The sequence below is a fragment of the Saccopteryx bilineata genome, chromosome 7 (assembly GCF_036850765.1).
Source record: "Saccopteryx bilineata isolate mSacBil1 chromosome 7, mSacBil1_pri_phased_curated, whole genome shotgun sequence".
Lineage (NCBI taxonomy): Eukaryota > Metazoa > Chordata > Mammalia > Chiroptera > Emballonuridae > Saccopteryx > Saccopteryx bilineata.
The window spans coordinates 16,887,677-16,913,926 of NC_089496.1; the positions used below are offsets into that span (position 1 = coordinate 16,887,677).

The window sequence follows — 26,250 nt, forward strand, 5'->3', positions numbered from 1 at the left end:
AAACAAAAAAACACAAAGACTACTTTATTGCAGTGTTCCAGGCAAGAGATGGCAAAGACTTGGACTAGAAATGGAGAGAACTGTACTGACTCTAAGTGTATTTTAGAGGCCAACACAAGCCTGACCAGTGAACTAGATATGGAGGATGGGTTAAAAGGAGCAATCAAGAATTACTCCTGTAAGCCCCCTATACTCAGGGTTTTAGCTTATGCAACTGGATAGAGATGGAGTTACTTAAAAAGATGGGCCTGGGGGAAAACAACAAAACAAAGCCAGATTCTGGGGTAGAGGATCAGAGAAAACATGAGAAAGAGTAGCCAGTTAGGTATGGCAAGCCAGAAAGACAAACAAGTTAAATCTTTATATTAACAAGGAATGGCTATTTACATCAAATTCTGAGAAATCTGTATAATTTAAAATTAAGACTACCAACTACTTTGACAACATGGCTAGTTAGTGGAGTTGAGTGTAAAAAACTCTTTCAGGGAGTTTGCTAATAATAAGAAGAGAGAAATGGAATAAGTAAAAGGGGAAGAAGTTTTATGAGATGGAAATGATCTAATATAGAGAAAAACTAAACTTACAGGAGATATGGAATAACCAGGCAAGCATGATGTATCAAGATCTTGAAAAGGTTAAACTGTCATCCAAATACAAACTACTGTTATTATTCAAACTGTATCATATCCCACTCCCCTAGTGCTTACTTTATAACAATATCCTATTTGTTCTGTTCATCAATATCCAGAGCTAACATCTAAATTAGATGCCCATCAATAAAAACTGAGAACACAATACAATAGTTTTATGGCTCATCTCCTTTTAACAATTATCATTTATTGAGCACGGACCACATACCAAATATTGAGTTAAATGCTTTTAAATCTACTTATTTAATTCTTGGAACCTATGAAAAAAAATTTTTTACTGTACAAATGAGAGAAGTTATCTTATCAGAGAAGTTCATTACCCAAGTTGCAGAGGTAGTTAAGAGGTAAAGCCAGATACAACTCAGGCCTCTTGATTCCAAGGCCTTCCTTGTTCTAAACTGCTATATATGCTGCCTCTGATAGAATGTGTATTCTATTATATAGAACCTAAATAGCTTGACATCATGATTTTATATGTTTATTCTCTCCTAAAGTCACCAATTCTCATCAGAGCTACTCTATCTCACAGTCAATGGTGCCATTTTCCTTGCTAGGATATGCCAAATCATGACTTCTGTCTAAATATTCTATCAGCAGACCCTAATGGAAGACTACGGCTCACTTTCTTCTGGGAATTCTTTCATTATTTGGCTTCTATGGAATGAAACCATAGTACAATAAAGGGGAAAGAACCTGAGCCAGGAGCCTGGACAAATGGTTCCAACCCTAAGTTCTATCAATTAGTACCTGTGTGAACATGTACAATGTATTTACCTTCTCTAAGACATAGCTACTTTCATATATAAAATGAAAATAATAATTTTACTTGCTATATATAGAGCTCCTGGTTAGGATTAAATAAAAAATATATATACACCTTAATCTTAAATGAAAAACTATAAAGCACAACACCTATTTAGCAACTCTTAGTTTAATGCTAATTTCTCTATCAGTATCATTATAGTTATCTTCCTCTTTTTCTCTAGTGGTTTCCTTTACTAGTTTCTCCTCTTCTTTCTTTTTTATTTTATTTTATTTTTTTGAGTGAGTGAGAGAGAGAGAGAGACAACACAGGAGGGAAGTCATGGCACTTTTAGTTGTTCATTGATTGTTTCTCACACGTGCCTTGACAGGGGAGCTCCAGCCGAGCCAGTGACTTTTGAGCTCAAGCCAGTGACTATGGGATCATGTCGATTCCATGCTCAAGCCAGCAACCTCAGGGTTTCGAACCTAGAACCTTAGCACCCCAGGTCAATACTCCATCCACTGTGCCACCACTGGTCAGGCCCCTCTCCTTCTTAAACATAAGAATTCTGTCAAGGGTCAATGATCACCTCAGCAATGGATTCTTTCATCTGTTTTTAAGCCCAATCATCCTTTTAATATCCGGGGGAAAAATAACAGATCTTGAGAAGGTGAAAGGGATGAGATCCAGAGGGCAAGTTTAAGAACAGGACTCTAATAAGAAAAGCATTGTTTCAATTTGAATATAAAAGTGAGGTTTTAAGGCCCTGGCCAGGTAGCTCAGTTGGTTAGAGCAGTGGTCCCCAACCCCCAGGCCGCAGACCGGTACCAGTCTGTGGGTCATTTGGTACCGGTCCGCAGAGAAAGAATAAATAAATAACTTACATTATTTCCGTTTTATTTATATTTAAGTCTGAACGATGTTTTATTTTTAAAAAATGACCAGATTTCCTCTGTTATGTTACATCTGTCTAAGACTCACTCTTGACGCTTGTCTCGGTCATGTGATACATTTATCCATCCCACCCTAAAGGCCGGTCCGTGAAAATATTTTCTGACATTAAACCAGTCCATGGCCCAAAAAAAGTTTGGGGACCACTGGGTTAGAGCATTGATTGTCCCTACATGCCGAGGTTATGGGACATGTAAGGGTCAAGCAATAACATGAATAAGTGGAGCAGCAGGTCGATGTTTCTCCCTCTCTCTCCTTGTCTCTAAAAAAAATTAATAAATAAAAACTTTTTAAAAAATGAGGTTTTTAGATAAAGAGTTGTATTCCCCAGCACCTAAAACAGTAGCTGATTTATAATATGCCCTCAAATAAACAAATGAGAAATTCTTATCAAGTTGTTACAATTTGAAAAATTCTTATCAAGTTGTTACAATTTTAGAGAAAGTCATACCACTGAACTAGTAGTACTTGCTTAACCCAGTGGAATCAGAGGAAACCAATACTCTTTATTAGAAACTGTATCTTTTAAAGATTTACTTTCTCTCTAGAAGTGGCCAGTCAAGGCATACCTGAGCCAAACAGCCCACTACCTTAACTTTGTAAATAAAGTTTTAATGGAACACAATCATGACCATTCATTTACATATACTGTCTGGCTTTCCACTAAAACAGAGCTGAGTAGTTGCAGCATAAACCATATTTTTCGAACTCTTACATATTTACTCTTTGGCCCTTTACAGAAAAAGTTTGCTGAACCTAGCTCTAAATTTTATTTTAAATTCATAAATAATTTAGAAAGTAAAAAAGGATTTTCTGTAACAAACATGTACTTTTTAGTCATAAGATAACTAAATTAAGAGTCTATTAATGCAGAGGGCTATGTGGGTGGAGATTATGAGACAGAATTAGGTCAAGGATAATTTGGAAGTCACAAACACATAGAAAATGGTGAAAGCTTTAGATGTGGATAAAATCAGTCCTGGCCGGTTGGCTCAGTGGTAGAGCTTTGGCCCGGCATGTAGGCATCACAGGTTCAATTCCCTGTCAGGGCACACAGGAGAAGCGACCATATGTTTCTCTATCCCTCCCTCTCCCCCTTCTCTCTCTCTCTCTCTGTCTCCCCCCGACCCCCACCCCACCCCCGCAGCCGTGGCTCAACTGATTGAAGTGAGCTGGCCCAGGGTACTGAGAATGGCCCCATGGCCTCATCTCAGGAGCTAAAAATAGTCCCAGATAGGCAGAGCATTGCCGCATAGGGGGTTCTGCCCGGTGGGTCCTAGTCCAGGCACCTGCAGGAGTCTGTCTCTCTGCCCCCTCTCCTCTTACTTAATAATAAATAAAAAAGTGGATAAAATCAGTTTACAACAGTAAGTTAAGTACAGACTCCTAGAAAACATAAATATTTAAGAAACAAGAGAAAAAACATTTTAAAATAAGATTAAGTCATAAAACAAAAACCAAATGGAAGTTGGTGACTTCTCAAAATGTTAAACAGAATTAGATTCTGACCCTGCAATTCCACTCCTATATTATATACCCCAAAAAACTGAAATCAAAGACTCAAAGAGATACTTGTAAACCAGTATCTACAGTAGCATTATTTACAATAGAAAACAGGTAAAAACATCTCAAGTGTCCCTCAGCAGATAAACAGATAAAATGTGGTGCATCGCATTAACTTCTATATAAAGAATGAATTGTAGAAGGAATATAAAATATTATTCACCCACAAAAAGGGATGAAATTCTAATACACACTAGAATATGGGATGCATCTTGAAAACATTATGCTGAGTGAAATAAGTCAGACACAAAAGACTAAATATTTTATGATTCCTTTTATATAAGGTATCTAGAATAGGCAAATACAGACAGACAATAAAAATAGAGGTTACCAGACACTGGTGCCTGAAGGAAATAAGAGGTTATTTAATAAGTGCAAAGTTTCTGTTTAAGATGATAAAAAAATTTAGAAACAGTAGTGATGGTTATACAACACTGGTAGTACCTGTTGGACAGATGAAATATATTATGCTCACTTTGTTAAAGATGGTGCTGTCCACGTGGAAACCCGTTGCCCAGGTCAGTGGTCCCCAATCCCCGGGCCTCGGACCGGTACCGGTCCGTGGGCCATTTGGTACTGGTCCGCAGAGAAAGAATAAATAACTTACATTATTTCTGTTTTATTTATATTTAAGTCTGAACGATGTTTTATTTTTAAAAAATGACCAGATTCCCTGTTACATCCGTCTAAGTCTCACTCTTGACGCTTGTCTCGGTCATGTGATACATTTATCCATCCCACCCTAAAGGCCGGTCCGTGAAAATATTTTCTGACATTAAACCGGTCCGTGGCCCAAAAAAGGCTGGGGACCACTGGCCCAGGTGATTGCTTTGGATAGGTGTGATTGTATTAATGTGTGTTGGGGGCGGGCTGTGGACAGGCAGGATCCCTGTAGCCTGGGGCTTGGTTTTAGGACTAAGCCTTTGTCACCCTTTTTTTTTTTTGCTTTGTTTTTTGTTAGTTTGTTTTTTGTTGTTGTTTTTTTACAGAGAGAGAGAGACAGACAGACACAGACAGGAATGGAGAGAGATGAGAAGCATCACTCATCAATTTTTCGTTGTGGCGCTTTAGTTGTTCATTGATTGCTTTCTCATATGTGCCTTGACCGTGGGGCTACAGCAGACTGAGTAACGCCTTGCTCAAGCCAGTGACCTTGGGTCCAAGCTGGTGAGCTTCGCTCAAACCAGATGAACCCAGACTCAAGCTGGCAAACTCCGGGTCTTCAACCTGGGTCCTCTGCATCCCAGTCCGACGCTCTATCCACTGCGCCACCGCCTGGTCAGGCTTTCCCACCCTTTTTGATGTGGGGTGGTGCACTCTCATGAGGAGTCCCATTATGCCTCAGATGGGTGACTTTGTATCAGAGACTTCCTTGTTTGTATATTGGATTATAGGTTTTGGTTTCCACACTATAAAGTGGGGCAGACTGAGAGCTTTCTCTCTCTCGGTTCCTGAGATTAGCATTAGAGAGGAGAGCAGAGAAAGGCCACGTGGAGGAGGCCAGAAGCAGCCAAGATGGCAGAGTGCTGGAGAAGCCAGTTTGTGTGGAGTTTGTGCAGAGAGAAGGAGATGGGGAACAGAGGTGAATAAGGCTAGTGAGCTAGAAACCTTTGATTCTAGGAAACTCAGATAAGTCAGTAGCTTTGTGAGCACTGAATGAGTGGGTTTTGGGGCCCAGTGTGTGTTTTTACTTGCCCAATGGGTGCAAGCTAGGATTAAAGCTAATGGCCCACCAGTTCTTGGCTCCATTGTTTCATTACCATCTGTCCAAATAAAATGTGAACCTGCATGGGCCAGGCTGCTGTGATGGTGGCCGTGGCTACTGGCTTTACAGTACCACTATCAGTATGGTTTAGTATGCCACTGAACTGTATTCTTAAAAATAGTTAAATAGCCTGACCAGGTGGTGGCGCAGTGGATAGAGTATTGACCTGGGATGCTGACGTCCCAGGTTCGAAATCCCAAGGTTGCTGGCTTGAGCACAGACTCATACGCTTGAGTGAGGGTTGCTGGCTTGAACACAGGATCATTGACATGATCTCATGGTCGCTGACTTGAGCCAATGGTCACTGGCTTGAGCAAGGGGTCATTGGCTCAGCCTGGAACCCCCCTACCCCCCCCAACCCACGTCAAGGCACGTATGAGAAGCAATCACACCAACTACGAGTTGATGCTTTTCACCTCTCCCTTCCTGTCTCAATCTCTTGCGCATGTGCACACAAAAAAGTTAAAATAGTAAATTTTGTTATGTATATGTTACTATAATTAAAAGAAAAAGAAAATCACCAAAGCAAAAGGTATGAAGAGTCAATAGTATCAAATCCTGGTAAAAGAACAAGCAACATAAGGCCTGAAACCTATGCATTTGCTTCAATATGATAGTAGTGTGGTTAAAATAAATGCCAAACTACATGCAACAGGTGGAAGAACTAATAAAAGGGAGAACAATGAAAGATTCAAACATCTGAAAGGGCCAACAATTCAGACAGTGCCCAAGGAATCATAAAAATGACAGTCACATATAATTCTGACAGAAAGTCAGGATTTAATCTAAATTACTCACTCCTAGGGCCTACCTCTGACCCCTTGAGGTGATATTGGGGGACTAAAGAAGGTGAAATGCTATTGCTAAGATCTGGTAAGTAGAGCAGGCAAAACAATGATGTGGTAGGGCTGGTCTGCATCTGGCCCCAGGGGAGTGTCAGGGTGTGGTTTCCTTTCCTCATAATGGAAGTAGATTTGTCTGGCCTAGAACTGGTGGTAGAAAATCTGCTCCGTGAAGTCTAGACAGGTATAGCCTGTCCCCCTTCCCCCAGACAATGATATCACGGAGCTAGGGGTGGAAGGTCAGTTGCTAAGTCCTGGATGGTGTGAGACAGAATGCAGTAGGACAGAAACTGTTCAAGAAAATAGAATCTGTGATGCTCCAAAGTGATGTTCAGGCACTGTCCTTGAAGGTATTTTAAAGATCATATTGTCCAACCTGACCAGGCAGTGGCGCAGTGGATAGAGCATCAGACTGGGATGCGGAGGACCCAGGTTCAAGACCCCGAAGTCGCCAGCTTTAGCGCGGGCTCATCTGACTTGAGCCAAAAAAAAAAAAAAGAAACAAAGAAAAGAAGCTCACCAGCTTGGACCCAAGGTTGCTGGCTCCAGCAAGGGGTTACTCCGTCTGCTGAAGGCCTGCGGTCAAGGCACATATGACAAAGCAATCAATGAACTAAGGTGTCGCAACGAAAAACTAATAATTGATGCTTCTTATCTCTCTCCGTTCCTATCTGTCTGTCCCTATCTATCCCTCTCTCTGGCTCTCTCTGTCCTTGTGTAAAAAAAAAAAAAGATCATATTGTCCAACCTCCAGTTTAACAGACAAAGAGATGACTAATCTAAACGTCACAAATTCTAGATTCAAGCCCCAACTCTCTACCACTAAACTCAGTGATATACAAAATATAAACCCACTGGGTGTCAGTTTCCGTGTCTGTTAAATGGACTCTTAATTCCAAGTCACATGTTACAATAGCAAAGAAAATACTAAAGCCCAGATCTCTTAAGTTGTTCTAGCACTTTTCCCACCAAACTACAATTGCCTCCACTATTCCTGTGAAATTTACTAGAGTACTATTTATTATTTATGCCTATGGATTAGTGACTTAGCTTTACTTCATTTTTGTATTACAAAATTGCAGTATGTGTCGCTTTATTAGAAAGTTACACAAAGCCTTTAAATTCTGGTAATACTGAACTTATGCCACTTTAATTTTCATTACTTCACAAACTTAGGTATGGAGAATAATTTTGGTCATTAAAATAATTTTTATATAGTATTTCCATTCTTAAAAATGAAAATAGACTATTTTCAAATATGTCTTAGTTCTAAATTATTGTAAGAAACTCAGAAGACAGAACAACTACCATTCTGTTCATAGTAATTTCCTCAATGTTACCACATTTTTCTGGAACCACTCTACAAATATTAAATCTTACTTGTTTATACCAAAGTGTCCTTATTCTTTAAAAAGCCATCAGAAGTTATTATTCCAAGCCACATTAGACATTCTTAGTGTGGGCATTTAAGTTGGGTGAACTGAACTTAAGATCTAAAAAAAGCAAAGTGCTAATCATTAAGAGAGGTGCTAATCATTAAGAGAAAAAAAGAACAGTTTAGAGAATACTTGAATAAGCTCTGATGCCTCAGAAATTGGACTTCTATGATTTCCTTCCTCCCCATCAAAAACTTAATTTCTTCCCTGTATAAACCTTCAAAATAGAGTTGGAGCCCTGGGCAGTTGGCTCAGTGGTAGAGCGTCAGCCTGGCGTGCAGGAGTCCCGGGTTCGATTCCCGCCCAGGGCACACAGAAGAAGCGCCCATCTGCTTCTCCACCCCTCCCCCTCTCCTTCCTCTCTGTCTCTCTCTTCCCCTCCCACAGCCAAGGCTCCATTGGAGCGGAGATGGCCCGGGCGCTGAGGATGGCTCCATGGCCTCTGCCTCAGGCGCAAGAATGGCTCTGGTTGCAACAGAGGAACGCGCCAGATGGGCAGAGTATTGCCCCCTGGTGGGCGTGCCGGGTGGATCCCGGTCGGGCGCATGCGGGAATCTGTCTGACTGCCTCCCGTTTCCAACTTCAGAAAAATACAAAAAAAAAAAAGAGTTGGAGTTTAATGAGAAATTTATACTAGTGTTTTAAGTGAAATCTCTGATTTTATGTTTTTAAATTTTTTCCATTGATTAGGAGAAGAGAGAGAGAGGGTAGGGGAAAGAGGGAGGGGGTAGAGGGAAGCATCAACTTGTTCCACTCAATTGTTCCATTTAGTTGTGCATTCATTGGTGGCTTCCCATAGGTGCCCTGACTGGGGATGGAACCCATGACTCCAGTGCACTGGGATAACGTTCTATCCCAGGGGTCCCCAAACTTTTTACACAGGGGGCCAGTTCACTGTCCCTCAGACTGTTGGAGGGCCAGACTATAAAAAAAACTATGAACAAATCCCTATGCACACTGCACATATCTTATTCTAAAGTAAAAAAACAAAACAGGAACAAATACAATATTTAAAATAAAGAACAAGTAAATTTAAATCAACAAACTGACCAGTATTTCAATGGGAACTATGCTCCTCTCACTGACCACCAATGAAAGAGGTGCCCCTTCCAGAAGTGCGGTGGGAGCCAGATAAATGGCCTCAGGGGGCCACATGCGGCCTGCAGGCCGTAGTTTGGGGACCTCTGCTCTATCCCCTGACCCACCAGGCCAGGGCCTCTAATTTTATTTTTAATGTAAAAACATTCAGTAAGACACACTTGGGTATCAGAAATGGCACACAGATAAACTGGCTCCCCACTGTTGTAGTAATTGGTGTAAAAGATCTCCATGAGCTCTCCACGTGCTCCTTCAGATTTACGATCAAAACTGTCCATTTCTTTCATCCTTGCTGTAACCTATCATTTTTCAAAGGTATCATATTAAAATTACACATATTACAACAGCATACAAAAAATTATTTTTCCCTGGCTAGGTGGCTCAGTTGTTTGGAGAAGTGATCCTGATATGTCAAGGTTGGGGGTTTGATTCCACTCAAGACACATACAGGAACTAATCAATGAATGCATAAACAGGTAGAACAACAAATCGGTCCCAATCTCTCTGTTACTCAAAAACATCTGTAAATTTTTTTAAATGGAGAATAGGTTTTGTGTTAACAAGTGTCCTCAATCACATGTGGCACTTTACCTCATTTAATTCATCAAAACCTGGCTCTTCTGACCTATGTGGTAGCATGGATCTAGAGCTAAGCAACTTTGGGTTCAAACCTAACTCTATTTTTTATTACTAACTCTATATGCTTACGTAAATCTGATAATTTCCTTGAGCTGCATTTGTTTTGTAAAGTGGGAATAGTATCTGCCTGATTTTCTTCTGGGATGAGTAAGAGATATCATACATTATGACTATATTATAGACAGTTGTATGGGTACAGTGAGTTAGCTCTGCATTGCAGTATCAAAAATGAAAGAAAATGAGAAGAAAAAAATTGTATATAATTAAGTATGAATCAAATGAGAAATTCAGCATCATTCAAAGCATAGTTTTAAACAATGCTAGGACAGTACTTTAAAATAGGCTTTTGAATGTTAAAACAAAACCCCATTTAAATGAAAGTACTTCCAAATTAGGATGAGCGAATCAACACTTTAAGAGCAGCAGAAAGTATTAGTTTCTTGATTGGGGATTAAGTGTAAAGAAATCATAAGCAAAAATGTTTACTACTAAAAAATGAACGAATAAAAAGTTACTGAAAACATTTCATTATATGCAAAGCATTTTTGTATCTTCAATTATACAAATTCAGGCTAAAAGCACCCAACCACTTCAACAAATTAATAAATTCTGTCAGCAGGTGGCTCTAGTGACACTGAAAACAGTACCAAATATTATAGCAATATACAGGTGGTAAAAATGTACTGACTGAATCTCAGACTTGACTCTCCTTAAGTCAAAAAGAATCACATTAATACTTCAATCTAAGCCCTCTTTTTTAAATGAAGGTACCAAAGTCCACAATAATTAAGTGGCTTGTTTAAGGGCCCACTAGTATGCCAGTGGCAGAATACAACTGAAAACTCAATTTCCCTCTTTAGTCCTCTCAGTCAACAGATAAGTATTTACTACAATACTTATATAATAGTACTAGAAGCCCTCCTCCAAAATAATTTGCCTCTAACTTACATGTCATATTTACTAATTTGTCCACCTTATCCTAAAATACACTTACTAATATAAAAGCTCATTTTAATGATTTCTAATGATGCCAAGAATATTTGGTAGTAACAATATTAAAAGAAACATTATATTAAAAATCATGCTCCCAATTTCTGAGAGGAAAAATTTGGCTTTTCTCTTTTTTAAAAAGGCTACAAAAGAAGAAATTTAACATTCCTTATTTATACCTCTTCCCACTTTTCAGCTAAAGAAAGGTTTCCCATCCTTTTTTTATTTGATCAATTTAGAAATTCAGATGTGGTGGCGCAGTGGATCAAGCGTCGACCTGGAACACTGAAGTCGCCGGTTCAAAACCCTGGCCTTGCCTACCCAAGGCACATATGGGAGTTGATGCTTCCTGCTCCTCACTCCTTCTCTCTCTCTTTCTGTCTCTCTTCTCTAAAATGAATAAATAAATTTTTAAAAAAGAAAAAGAAAATAAAATCAATAAGCAAAAAGAAATTCAGATGGTTGGAATGCCAGAGGTCGAAGAAGTAGAAAGGAATAGAAGAGAATAAAAAACATACAATTCTAATAAAGAGCTGAACCCTGGCTCAACTTCCTTATCTATCTAGTGATAACAGAGTCTAGGTTTTCTTTTACGTATCTGAAAATACCATTGTTATATACAGTCATTTATTATACTGAATTAAGTACTTCTAAAACTGAAACTACTACTTACATAAGGCATTTATCAAAACAGAGTAGTTATGTTATATAAATTATTCTTTGTAACCTTAGTAAAGAAGCTGTGATAGAAAAGGCCTAACATCAACAAATCATTAAATTTTGCCTCTGCTATTTACCTGCTCTGTGACTTTAGCTTCCTCACTTGTAAACTGAGAATAACAACATCTACCTCATAAGAAAGCTTTATCTTTACCTTTCTTATTCAAAAAGAGGTAGATTTTTATGATCTCACTTTTACAACTTTCATAATTAGCCTAGGTTTCACTGCTCTCTTCTTCTCTTTGTTATCCAGCCTATAGCTTCTCTATCAAATACAGTAGCCACTAGACATGTGCTACTGAGCACTTGAAATGTGGCTAGGTCAGGCCTGACCAGGCGGTAGTGCAGTGGATAGAGCATCGGACCGGGATGCAGAAGAACCCAGGTTTGAGACCCCAAGATTGCCAGCTTGAGTGCGGGCTTATCTGGCTTGAGCAAAAAGCTCACCAGCTTGGACCCAAGGTCGCTGGCTCGAGCAAGGGGTTACTCGGTCTGCTGAAGGCCCGCGTGGTCAAGGCACATATGAGAAAGCAATCAATGAACAATTAAGGTGTTGCAACGAAAAACTGATGATTGATGCTTCTCATCTCTCTCCGTTCCTGTCTGTCTGTCCCTATCTGTCCCTCTCTCTGACTCTCTCTGTCTCAGAAAAAAAAAAAAGAAATGTGGCTAGTTCAAATTGAAAGGTGCTGAAGTATAAAATACATACCTGATTTTAAAGACTTAGTGTGAAAAATAAAACACAAAATATCTCATTAATACTTTTGTACTGATTATATGTTATAATAATAATACTATGGATATATTCCAGTTAAATAAAATATTTAACAAAATTTCAGTTTTAAAAACTTTATAATATGGCTACTAAAAAATTTTAAAGTACACATATTACTCATATATTTCTACTGGATAGTTCTGACCTAGAGTTCTGACTTCCCATCTGATTAAAATTTCCTTAAGAGTAGAGATAAAAGTTTATACTTTACCTTTGAATCTGAACTGAACTTCTAGCATAACACTCTCCACACAGTTAATGCTTATAAATGATGATCCAAAATGTGCTTTTTCTTAGATTGCTGGCATTATCCTATCAAATTATGCTAAGAAGTCTACTTCTAGTATTAGCCTATGTTTATGGACAGGCAGTTAATTTAAAATTTTTACAGATATAGCTCCCTGGTAAGAAAGGTATTCCAACAGTTATGGTCATTTTGCTATTCAAGTTTAAAAAAATATTTACAACTTAGTTGACTTTCCCTTAAAATGTACCCTTACCTCTCCATATTTTCAACTGTACCAAGGATTATACCACACACTAGAGAAAACCAGTCAGTCATTATGTTAACCTGTATGTTGTGATTAGTATTTTCAATTCTCAGAACAAAATGCAGATAAAAGCTTCCTTCTAATATCTATGAGTGGCTTATATGCAGTTTTTTTAATGGTATCGAATCGTCTCCACTATAGCCACTGGCTTCAACTCCATTTCTTTTCACCAAGGTCAAGGTTTTAGTTTTGGTAATGCTATGTATAGTAAAAAGTTATTTTTAAATAAAACATCTGTTAAATCTGACAAAAGAAATGTTTATAATTGCTTAAGAAAAAACATAGTGAAACAAAATTTTAATCTTTTTATTAAAGCAGCTATCCCTAAATCATAGTCTATCAATATTCACTAATCAGTTATTCCCAAAGTATTTTGAAGCCTTTCTATTTCAAATATTCACAAAGATCCAACTCTCGGCAAGGTAATAAGAGAACAAAAAGGAGTAAAATACAAGATCCCTAACTCTTAAGGAAAAGCAAAACAAACCCAATATTTTCAAAACTTAGTGATGAGAGAAAAATATATAACACAGAATTGAACTTGCTGCAAATAATGACTTTTATTATCTAAGAACAAATATTACCGAGTATGGAAATACTGAACCAGAATTTAACGAACCCATTCTTCATAAATCCTGAACCAGACCTTCAATTTCCTATCTCTAAGATGCTACAGATAGACTAGATGAACTCTAAGTGAGCCAATAAATTCTTTTTTATAACCTCAGAAGTGAGTATAAATTTGGCCCAGTGTATTAATTCATTTACTAAATAATCACTGTGTATCCCCTAAATCTTAGTTTATTTGTGACACACTATATTTTAGCAGTACAATCTTTAAAAAAAGAAAACATACAATTTATAGCACTGGTCCCCAACCTCTTTTGGGCCATATGGACCTGTTTAATGTCAGAAAATATTTTCATGGACCAGCCTTTAGGGTGGGACGGATAAATGTATCACATGACCGAGACAAGTGTCAAGAGTGAGTCTTAGACGATGTAACATAGGGAATCTGGTCATTTTTTTAAAATAAAACATCTTTCAGACTTAAATGTAAATAAAACGGAAATAATGTAAGTTATTTATTCTTTCTCTGCGGTCCGGTACCAAATGGCCCACGGACTGGTACTGGTCCGTGGCCCGGGGGTTGGGGACCACTGATTTATAGTATACAGCCACATGAGCACAAAAAAGGTAACTCTCTCTTTTTAAAAACATTTTATTTTGAAATAATTATGTAGGTTCACAGGAGGTTAACAAAGAAATATACAGGAAAGTCCATTGCACCCTTCCTCCAGCAGCCTGCATCTTACACAACTATAGTATCTTTTGAATAGAATTCGAAAATCAAAAGGAAGCAACATGTTAATTACATCAAAAGTTCTTATGAAAACAACTCCAAAAGCTTTATGTTTCTGGGGGAAGGGAGAGGGAATGCGTTTTAATGGTCTTTTTAAGCTTTCAGGTTTTATATAAAAAAGAATTTAAAATTTGAAAATTAAACCAAAAGAAACCTGATGGTTGCCCGAGAATAAAAACTGGCAGCAGCTATACTTTCTGTGTCTACAGAGTGGGGGAAACTATGCCCAAGTGACATAATATGGAATAGAAAAAATAAAAATTTCCTAAAACAGAGTATTTCCTCAAAGACAGTTGCTCTGTAATTATCTAAAAATTGATAATTTTTCCATAATAAAAATGGCATATTGGCCCTGGCCACTTGGCTTAATGGATAGAACACTGGCTGATGTATGAATCTCCCGGGTTTGATTCCCAGTCAAGGCACACAAGAGAAGGAACCATCTGCTTGTCTCCCCATCCCTTAGCCAGTGGCTCAATTGGTTGAAGCATGGTCCTGGACGCTAAGGATAGCTCAGGTTGACCTGAGCGCATCAGCCTCAAGCACTAAAAAGAGCTTAGGTGATTTCAGCATCAGCCCCAGACAAGAGTTGCTGGGTGGATCTCACTCGCTTATTTATACCAGAAAAGATTTGGCTCCATAATATAAATCATACTTAAATTCTATAAATACTTTTAAAATGTATTTAATAAAGAATATAGGCAGGCCCTGCCTGGAACGCTCAGTTGGTTAGAGCATTGTCCAGGAGTGCAGAGAATGTCAGTTCAATATCTGGCCAGGGCACATACAGAAACAGATGGATGTTCCTGTTGTGTGCTCTTTCTTTCCCTCTCTCTATCTCTAAAATAAATAGAATAGAATAGAGTAGAATAGAATAGAATAGAATAGAATAGAATAGAATGAAGCTATCCCCTACACTGCTCTCTTTCAATGTATTATTCATTCTCTTCTAACTGTATAATTATGTGGTTTTTGTAATTTCATTATGAATTGCCTTATAGCACCCAAATTAGACATTCAAACAAGGCACAGGTAGGTGTATCTTGCATTGTATACTAGACAAATTCCTATCTAGAATATGAGTAATATTTCATAAATTATCTTGTATAAATTGCTTAAAAGGCTTTTTTTTAAAAAAGAATGTCAAACAGTATTTTTTAAAAACTAAGAATGTTTGATTATTACCAATAACTATGATCACATATGGATTTGCATCTATAAGATGCTTGCCATCATGCAGAAGCAGGATAAGCTAATAAAGGAGGGGAAGTACACACCTCCAACCCACCACTTGGGCAAGGAGGAGCAGAGACCCAGAGCAGAGCAGCTGACGTTGGCTAGAGGCTGGTTTTCATGTTCTTCTCCACTGAAAAGCTTATGTACTGACAACCTCTTTGTGAAAGTGTCTAACAATAAAGGATTGGTCCATTCCAAAAAAAAAAAAAAAAAAGGCCTAGTACTTTAGACTTGGAACCCTTTGCCTCTCAAGCCCTGCTTCCAAGTTCTTTCCTTTCTTAGTAGTGTCCCTATTTGCAAAGCAATCAATTGTCACAAGAGTGCCCTGTTTGGGAATCTATTATTTTACAACAAGAATAATTCATACAATAACTCATACATGGTCTGACCTGTGGTGGTGCTGTAGATAAGAGCATCGATCTGAAACGCTGAGGTCATGAGTTCTAAACCCTGGGCTTATCCAGTCAAGGAACATAGGACAAGCAACCTATGAACAGCTAGAGTAAAGCAACTGCTTCTCATCCCATCTTCCTCTCTTTGTAAAAACAATAAATAAAATCTTTTAAAAAATAAATAACTCATACATAGTACAAAAAACACACAATAGCTCTTAAAAATTATATTAGAATAATTATATAGCTAAATGAACTGTATAGTACATTATAAGAATATTAGAGAGCATCTCTGTCTTCCCCAATGGTAGAAGGAGGAATGGTAAAAATACTTCTAGGTCACGTGAAATGCCAGCAAAAGAACAATAATTATTTTCATTCTTTCCACACATCAGTTCTAGCAGCCCTAAAGTAAAATTTCCTTTTTTAAAAACTTAAATTACATTGAAGTTCAACTTTCTCGTCAGTAAGAGTCTCGCTAAGGAACTATATACAGAATCAGAGAACAAACATACACATATTACCATATTTCAGCTTCCAACACTGTCACTTGAAATCCTTGCAATTCCACAAAACAAAAAAACAATCTTCACAGCAAAACTTTAGAGTTAAGTGGCTGATCATTCAAAAATAAAACAAAATCTATTCACACAACCTCCTACACTAACTAGTCTACAGGCAAAGTAAGCCTTTCACTGAAACTATCAGAAATATATAACTACCATAAAGGTAAAAAATGTTAAAATAATCATACAGCAGAAAACACTCCCTTTTTCTTATTTAAAACTGGCTTGAATTTTATTGTTCAACTCAACTTTAAAAAAGGCAAAAAACAGGCCCTGGCCGGTTGGCTCAGTGGTAGAGCGTCAGCCTGGCGTGCAGGAGGCCCGGGTTCGATTCCGGCCAGGGCACACAGGAGAAGCGCCCATCTGCTTCTCCACCCCTCCCCCTCTCCTTCCTCTCTGTCTCTCTCTTCCCCTCCCGCAGCCAAGGCTCCATTGGAGCAAGGATGGCCTGGGCGCTGGGGTGGCTCCTTGGCCTCTGCCCCAGGCGCTAGAGTGGCTCTGGTTGCGACAGAGCGACGCCCTGGAGGGGCAGAGCATCGCCCCCTGGTGGGCACAGCTTCGCCCCTGGTGGGCGTGCCGGGTGGATCCCGGTCGGGCGCATGTGGGAGTCTGTCTGACTGTCTCTCCCCGTTTCCAGCTTCAGAAAAATAAAAAAATAAAAAAAAGCAAAAAACAAAGCAAACTCTGTGTTCAATGGATATTACAACTTTTTAAAGATTCAAACTTAAAACCAAATTATTTTGGCCCTGGCTAGGTGGGTCAGTGAGTGAAGTGTCATCCCAGTGCACCAAGGTCATGAGTTCAATCCCCAGTCAAGGCACATACGAGAAGCAATCAATGAGTATACAACTGAATAGAACAAGTTAACACTGTTCTCTATCAATTAAAAAAATTAATTAAATAAATAAAACAAAATTCTTTTCCATTATAAACATGACATTTTACAATCAAAAAAATAATTATTTATTGATTTTTGATGTCAACAATTAGCAAATAAAAAAGACAAAAAGAACTAGAAAAAGATATCTCATTTTGACTCAAAGTTTATTTATAGGCCCTGGCAGGTTGGCTCAGTGGTACAGCGTCAGCCTGGTGTGCAGGAATCCTGGGTTCGATTCCCGGCCAGGGCATACAGGAGAAGTGCCCATCTGCTTCTCTACCCCTCTCCCTCTCCCTCCTCTCTGTCTCTCTCTTCCCCTCCCACAGCCAAGGCTCCACTGGAGCAAAGTTGGCCCGGGCACTGAGGATGGCTCTATGGCCTCTGCCTCAGGCACTGGAACAGCTCTGGTTGCAACAGAGCTACGCCCCAGATGGGCAGAGCATCGCCCCCTGGTAGGCATGCCGGGTGGATCCCGGTCGGGTGCATGCGGGAGGGAGTCTGACTGCCTCCCCATTTCCAACTTCAGAAAAATACAAAAAGAAAAAAAAAGTTTATTTATAAAAGTAATTTTAGTTAAAAGGATTTTTTGCTTTTAAACTTCCTTATTTTATTTTAACCAAAAGTCTAAAATGAGAAAAATATAAATGCAAATCAAGCACTGCTTGGTTTTGTTAAAATAATTGCATGAAATATTTTGCCTTTCTCTATCCAAAAATCCCTTAAAATACTTACTCAGAGCCTGCAGCCATTTCCAAGTATGACGTTTCTGCTGTGTCAACCCCCAATGGGATCACTATGCTCATGACGTTCGCCTCTGATAAATTCGATTACTATGGAGTCCTACACATTGGTATCCAAAACACTGGGGCATGCCAGCCACAGTGCTCATTGCAAACATCTAAGTGCATCCACAAACCCTGTTTAAAAGAAAAGGGAACAAAAAGTTAAGAATCATCCTATTCCTAGGAATAGCCACACTATAACAACTAATAGTAAGTAAAACACATGAAAGAAAGCAAGCACTCTTTATTATAATACTGATATAAATTTGAATGACTCAGGGAGTCTCTATTTCATATATTTTTCTGGAATTAAGATTGTGATCAAAAGAAAAAAGTTTCTTATTCATAATCTTCCTTAGGATGCCAAAAGAAGGATTACTATTTATATTGCTCAGTAAAGAAACAACAAATATTATTCATTTTTAAAGAAAAAATGGAACTTTTTATAGTATAATATTCAAAAACAAGTCTTCTTGGTTCAGTGTGATCTAACAATAAACAAAGATTGGGTACTTGCTATGGACTAAGCACCATACTCAGTTTTTACATAGATGATATATTTAATCCCCACAACTCTGAGATAGGGATCGCCACTTTACCACTAAGGAATCTACAACAGCAAGAGATTAAATAACTGAACCAAAGTTGCTCAGTTTAAAGTTTTATCCAGGATTTGAACCAATACCACTCTATTGCTTACATATGTATAAAAGGAGACTTATTTTATCTGTAATAAAATAAACTGTTTTACAGTGGTTGATAATTTCCATACTACAGAAATGCATGTACATTTATAGGGTCCCTTATATCTTTATTACAGACCATTAGTAGAGAAAACTAATACACCTGATGTGTTTTTTAAAACAAATTTACCACAGTAACAAAAACATAGCTTCAACATCGATTTTTAAAACTTAAATTCACTGTATAACACTTGCTATAAACACATGCTATAGGTACTGTTTGTGAAATATCTACTCTAAATCTTTTCAGTAATGATATAGTATAACTAGGGAACAAAACAGATATCCTATAAACAGGAAAAGAGCAAGTCAAAACTGTCCCTGACATGTTATACCTGAAATAATGAGCAGTTTCCTCAAAGAAGCAATTCTTATATTTATCTTTAATTTTTTACAAATAAGCTTAAAAATATCTAATCAGGTCAACACCTATTTCAAAAATGCCACAGGCTATAAGCTCATACCTTATGGGGAAAATAAGAAAATAAGATGGAAATGGTGGTTTGGATAGGCAATTGCACCTAAAAGTAAAAATGTAAGCACTAAACCTCTCTAAGTATCAAGTTCCTTGTTTGTAAAATGGGGATTTAGCCTCTTAGTGTTTCTGTGAAGAAAATAATGAATGCAAAGCACTGCATTACACACATTTAGCAGTCAATAAGTAGAAGACACATAAGCAGAGTTGCTCTTATAGCATCACAAGAAAAATGTGTGGATAGAAAAACTCTAGTTCTCATTTAGAGACTCTTCTAATAGTTTTTGAAAATAAAGTAATTATGGTTCTCTACATGCCATGTTTTCATGGTTGCGCCATCAAATTTAAATTGTCCTCTAAAAACAAAGAAGAAAGAAAAAAACCGAAAAGTTGTCCTATCTTCTCTTCTGCACCTGTTACCATATTAGAGTTATTTCATAAAAGCCATATTAACTTGCACAAAGCTATACAACTATACAATTTCTAAATAATAAAATGTAAGAGTTACACAAAACTTAAGTTTGGTCTATTCAATTATTAAATTATTCTGTATTTCTTTAAAATACTGAAGACTTGGACCTAACAACAGATAATAACTACAATTAAAAATTTTTTTTTCTTCCTTTTAGTAGCATCTACTGGTAGACATTTTCTTTAGCTCAGCTTATCTTTATGTTAAATTCACAGGAAATCTTATATTTTAGGTATATGTTTTTAAGTATTTAGTTGTGCTATTTTTTTAACCAGAGGCAGAAACTGGAAAGCAGAAATCAAAGTCATCATGTATCTTCTTAAGATAACTGAGTAATATTTCCAACCTAAAGGAATCTTAATACATACTTGGTTGCACACCCCATTTTTATACAAATATACAATCCTCAATAAACATTACATTTGAGCTATTTTTAAAAAGCAGTGAAGAGTTTGTCATTAAGCTTATTTCAGACAATGGCTTATGTTTGTGAATGAGGTCTGTTACTCAAATCCTGCACAGTGCCTAGAACATAATAGGCACTCTACAAAGGATTAGTAAATGAATTAGAGCACCTAGGATAAAACTGCAGCTCTGGGCCTCATTAATCAAATAAATTACCAACCTATACAATTAAGTGCTATAAAAACAACTACATGACACCTTCTCCAGAAAATCATCTCGCTAAAAACACAGAAGCTCATCCCCAGGATAAAGACACATCACATCTAAAACAAAATCCCAGACTTTGAGTTTATTCAATAGAGAAGAAATCAGTAATTTGTTCACAAGAGGTCAGAAGACAAGAGGTCATATCTATTGAGAAAAATGGGCATATAACTTCACTGTATTCATTAATATAAAAATTCTATAGCCAGAAAACTCACTGTTTAAAAATGCAGTTGATAATTACAAAATCATAAATTCATTCAAGTCAAATCATTGTGCCTTAAAAAATAAGAAGAAAAGTCTGACCAGGTGGTGGCACAATGTCAGACTGGAATGCAGAGGACCCAGGTTCGAAACTACGAGGTCGCTGGCTTGAGCGGGGGCTCACCCACTTGAGCGCAGGGTCACTGGCTTGAGTGCGGGATCATAAACATGACCCCATGGTCATTGGCTTAAGCCCAAGGTCGCTGGCTTGATCCCGGGGTCACTAGGTCTACTGTAGCCCTCCCCACCCCACCCCCCCGCCAAGGCACATATGAGACAGCAATCAGTGAACAACTAAGGAACCGCAATGAAGAACTGATGCTTCTCATCTCTCTCCCTTCCTGTCTGTCTGTCCCTATCTGTCCCTCTCTCTGTCTGTCTCTGCCACACACACACACAAAAAAAAAAAAAAAGAAAAGAAAGAGAAAACCAATGTAGCAAGATAAAAAGATGTGTTTATAATTATAATGCAGGTATAACGAGAGGGAAAACAATACAATCCAATCAAAATAATTAGCACAAACCTTTCACATCTTATATGTGAATGAAAAAAAACTGGTTATCCAACTGGCAAGTAAAATATACACAAAATACATTCAGAATAAACGGCAGCCACTTAAAAAATAATATAAAAGGAAATACCATGAGATGTCTGGTAAATCTGAGGTCCAAGAAAGAATAAATGTCTTCACAAAACCTGTTATCCAGAATAGACCTAGAAACCAAGTGAACATAGGAGTATTGAGCTGTTTTTAAATGGCATTAAATTATAGGTATTTTCATCTAACATGTCACCTAAAACCAAAATAACTCACACAACGACAGTAGCTAATTCTCAAAAAGATATATTTATTCTTACATAAAAACATAAACACAAGTAAAGGCAACAATTAAAGCTAGAAACCAAATAAAACTAAAAACAAACTGAGAAAATACAATATCAAAAACAGATTTAACCTGACCTGTGGTGGCACAATGGATAAAGTATTGATGTGGAATGCTGAGGTCGCCAGTTCAAAATCCCGGGCTTGCCCAGTCAGACACATACAAGAAGCAACTACTAACAGTTGATGCTTCCTGCTACCCCCCCCCCCATTTCTCTCTCTCTCTAAAATCAATCAATAAATAAAAATCTTTAAAATACAGATTTAGCAAAGCAATAGCAATGATACCAAAACAAAACAAAACAAAAACCCCTCTATAGTAAGAAAAACAAGATAAAAGGCAAGGAAAAGCCACTAACTTAGAAAACACCCTATCAGAAAAACTGGAAAACTAAAACTGCTTTTAAGACCATATTAAAAAGTTCAGAAAACAAAACACACCACTGAAAAGATGAATATGATACTCAAAGGCAGACAGGATAAAAATATGAAGACATTTCCCCCCTAAAATTATAAATAAAAGTGCCCAAACTAAAAAAATCTCTTTGAGAAAAGAGTCATTTATTATTATTTTTCTGTCCTTTACAAGCAACTTATACAGAGCTCAATAAGCAAAATTAATCAGTTTATATTTTGGACATGTATCACTAAAAGAATAAACGAGTGAATTTTTGGCTGAATTAATAAATAGAAATGAAATAAACTTGAAAGAATTTGTGAGGGACCATGAATAAGAGATTTCACTAGAAATTAGACTGCCCTCATTATTCATTTAAGATTTTTTATTTATAGTATAATTAACAAAGGTATAATAAAAATAATACTAAGCCTGACCAGGTGGTGGCGCAGTGGATAGAGCATTGGACTGGAATGCGGAGGACCCAGGTTTGAGACCCCGAGGTCGCCAGCTTGAGCATGGGCTCATCTGGTTTGAGCAAAGCTCGCCAGCTTGGACCCAAGGTCGCTGGCTCGAGCAAGGATTTACTCCGTCTGCTGAAGGCCTGCAGTCAAGGCACATATGAGAAAGCAAACAATGAACAACTAAGGTGTAGCAATGAAAAACTGATGATTGATGCTTCTCATCTCTCTTTGTTCCTGTCTGTCTGTCCCTCTCTCTGACTCTCTCTCTGTCTCTGTAAAAAAAAAAAAAAATAATAATAATAATAATACTAGATGAATAGATCTATTACCAAGTTACTAGTTATGAAACTTTGGGAAGTCATTTCACTAATTCTGGGCTTTAACTTAAATGGAAGTAGGTTAACTTGACAATTATACAGTTTAAATCTTAGCCCAAGTACATTAATAGATTATTCCTGATAATCAAAACAACAGAATAATCAGATTCCAAAAAGCTAAAAAAAATAAATAGAATAAATTATGTATTTCTCCAAACAGGATTAGTAGTAGTATCAGACAGTGCTCCATGAGCACTTACCTGATTGATATTCAAACCTCACCAATCAAGGTTTTAACAAAAACTGAGTGTTTACAATGGTTAATGCTTACGAAGAACCTATGTTGTACATATGTTTATTATCCCCATTCCACAGATAAGGCAGAGAAGTTAAACTTGTCCAAAGTTCCACAGCTAATAAACAGTGGAATCAGGATTTGATCCCTAGCTGTCTAATAGTTTGCCTGAAATTAAAATTTGCCATGATTGGTAAAATAAATAATCTAGAATTTACAGTTAAGGGGGGAAAAGTAACATCTGTCTCTCTCAAAAAGAGGAGAAATTAGCCTCACCAGGCAGTGGCACAGTGAATAGAGCATGGGCCTGGGATGCAGCAGACCCACATTCAAAGCCCTGAGGTCACCAGCTTGAAAGTGGGTTCATTCTGTTTGAGTGTGGGCTCACCAGCTTGAGCACAGAGTCGCTGGCTTGAGCATGGGATCCTAGACATGACTCCATGGTCGCTGGCTTGAGCCCAAGGTTGCTGGCTTGAGCAAGGGGTCACAGGTTCAGCTGGAGTTCCCGCCCCCAAGCAAGACACATGAGAAAACAATCAATGAACAACTAAGGTGCCGCAACAAAGAATTGATGCTTCTCATCTCTCTCTCTTTTTGTCAGTCTGTCCCTCTCTCTGACTCTCTCTCTCTTACAAAAAATAAAAATAAAAAATAAATAAAAAAAGAAAAAGAAAAGGAAAAGAAAAAGAAAAAGGAAAAGGAAAGGAAGAAGAAATTAAATATAGATATCTCACTCCAGAACACCTGGCACACTAAATGAAAGAACATTATCAAAACATATCTTGTTCATCCATCAAACCTGTTCTACTTAATTTAAATCCATCCCACAACAATGCATTAAAAACACTACAGAAGTAGAGATGTATGGGTTAAAAGTCTAAAATTTGTGCTTAAAATATTTCGGAGATGGTGCAAAGCACATAAAAAAAATAAAGATATTCAAATTCCCTATTTTTTCAGGAACAAACACATACTTCACTAGTGAACTGAAAGCAACCCATGAAATAAGGGAACCATGTCTCCAAATTTGAGATTACTAGTGTATGTGTAAGTATACTCAATTGCTTATAAACAAAACTATTTGTTAAGCAAAGACCACCTATATAACCAGTTAAATTTTAACTTGAAAAAAAAATTGAGTCTCTCTTAAATAGTTGGTTCCTGAGAAAAAGAATTTCACCAATTCAACTTATATTAGTATTTTCACAGCAAATAAAATCTCTAGAAAAATATCTTCTTGTAGAGTCAGGGTTAATATTGGTGGACCTACTTGAAAAACAGAAATCTATAGAATATAAAGTTAATGTTCAAAAAAGCACATTTTCTTGTATTAGAGGGTTTCAGTTTCACTATCATGTTTAGTACAATTCCACCCAACTGTTACTACTTAAATTCAGTATCAAAGTAGCAATGCTTCAGCTTTCAAATTCTGCTATTTATTACTAATGGTTACTTACTCTCTTGAAGCTTTAGTTCCTCATTTGTAAATAGAAAGAGTCATAGAATACAGTATATCTGAATTGTTTTAAGGACTGTGTACTGCACACAGTTTAGTAATAACTGTGATAACCAGGTAAAATTTCTGAGATTTAAATATTTAGAAAAAGTCATTAAAAATGAGTATTAGAGAACAATTCTCATGTTATAATTGTAAAATTCAAATAAACTATAAGAAGTTCTGATCTATTCCAGAGTCCATTATTTTCTATTATTATTGATTTAAGACCAAGGAGAAAGGTAGGTGGAGGGGGAGGGAGAAACGGGAAAATCATTCTGTTGCTATACATGCCCTGACCAGAGATCAAACCAGCAACCTCTGCATTTTGGGACGCTTTCTAACCAACCAAGCTATTCAGCCAGGGCCAGAGTTCATTCTTGTCAGTAAAAAAGAATGCTTCTGTATTGTACTGCCTAATCAAAAATCATGACAGAAGTAGTTTCACTTAGGCCCTGGCCGGTTGGCTCAGTGGTAGAGCGTCGGCCTAGCGTGTGGAGGACCCGGGTTCGATTCCCGGCCAGGGCACACAGGAGAGGCGCCCATTTGCTTCTCCACCCCTCCGCCGCGCTTTCCTCTCTGTCTCTCTCTTCCCCTCCCGCAGCCAAGGCTCCATTGGAGCAGAGATGGCCCGGGCGCTGGGGATGGCTCTGTGGCCTCTGCCCCAGGCGCTAGAGTGGCTCTGGTCGCAATATGGCGACGCCCAGGATGGGCAGAGCATCGCCCCCTGGTGGGCAGAGCATCGCCCCTGGTGGGCGTGCCGGGTGGATCCCGGTCGGGCGCATGCGGGAGTCTGTCTGACTGTCTCTCCCCGTTTCCAGCTTCAGAAAAATGAAAAAATGAAAATAAAATAAAATAAAATAAAATAAAATAAAAAAATAAAAAAAAAAAGAAGTAGTTTCACTTAAAAAGTCGACAGACAAGCCTGACCAGTGATGGTACTGTGAACAGAACACTGAACTAGGATGCTGAGGTCCCAGGTGTGAAACCCTGAGATCGCCAGTTTGAGCGTGTCATCACTAACATGATCATACGGTTGCTGCCTTGAGCAAGGGGTCACTGGCTCAGCTGGAACCCCTACCCTCATCAAGGCACATATGAGAAACAATCGATGAACTAAGGCACTGCAACTACAAGCTGATACTTCTCATCTCTTTCCCTTCCTGTCTTTTTCTTGCACACTTAAAAAAAAAAACCACACAACAAACAAACCTCTTTATTACAAACCCCAAACACAGTAACCACTATGCTGTATGTACATTTAAAACCAATACAAAATATTGAGGGGAAAAAAAGTCTACAGTAAAACCTCCTTACTACAAACTCCAAACACATTATTTCAATTATTATACTAAACATCTGCATACAGGGTAATGGTTAAATACATAGGTCATCTGGGAATTTTTGTCAAAACAGACTGACTCTGATAAGATTAAACTCTCTAAAGACTAAACAACCAGCCCTGGATAGTTAACTCAGTGAATCAAGTGTCGGCCAGGCATATGGACATCCTGAATTCAATTCCCAGTTAGGGCACACAGAAGAACCAACCATCTCATCTGCTTTTCTTCCCCTCTTGTAGCCAGTGGCCTTGACTGGTTCAGGCATTGGGCCCTGGCACTGAAGATAGCTCAGTTGATTCAAGCATCGGCCCCTGGCACTGAGGATAGCTTGGTTGATTCAAGCATCAGCCCCAGACAGGGGTTGCTGGATGGATTCCAGTCAGGGTACATGTGGGAGTCTCTTTCCCCTCCTCTAATACTAAAAAAATTATAAAATAAACTATTAATAAATTTTAATTTTTTTGTGGCAGAGACAGAGTCAGAGAGAG

General features: G+C 37.9%; 1 protein-coding gene across 4 annotated transcripts in view; it reads right to left on the reverse strand.

Moving 5' to 3' along the window:
* KMT2E (lysine methyltransferase 2E (inactive)) overlaps nt 1-26,250 on the reverse strand; it is a 106,607-nt gene that overhangs the window by 60,325 nt on the left and 20,032 nt on the right. For 2 of the 4 annotated variants that reach the window (XM_066240506.1, XM_066240503.1), the window contains exons 2-3: nt 21,210-21,282; nt 17,895-18,079 (exon numbers count right to left, since the gene is read on the reverse strand). In XM_066240506.1, coding sequence (XP_066096603.1) covers nt 17,895-17,965 — 71 coding nt within the window. In that variant the 5' untranslated portion in view covers nt 17,966-18,079; nt 21,210-21,282. Of the gene's footprint in view, nt 1-17,894; nt 18,080-21,209; nt 21,283-22,285; nt 22,453-26,250 lie in introns of all 4 variants that reach the window. The other 2 variants (XM_066240504.1, XM_066240505.1) reach the window with 2 other exon arrangements.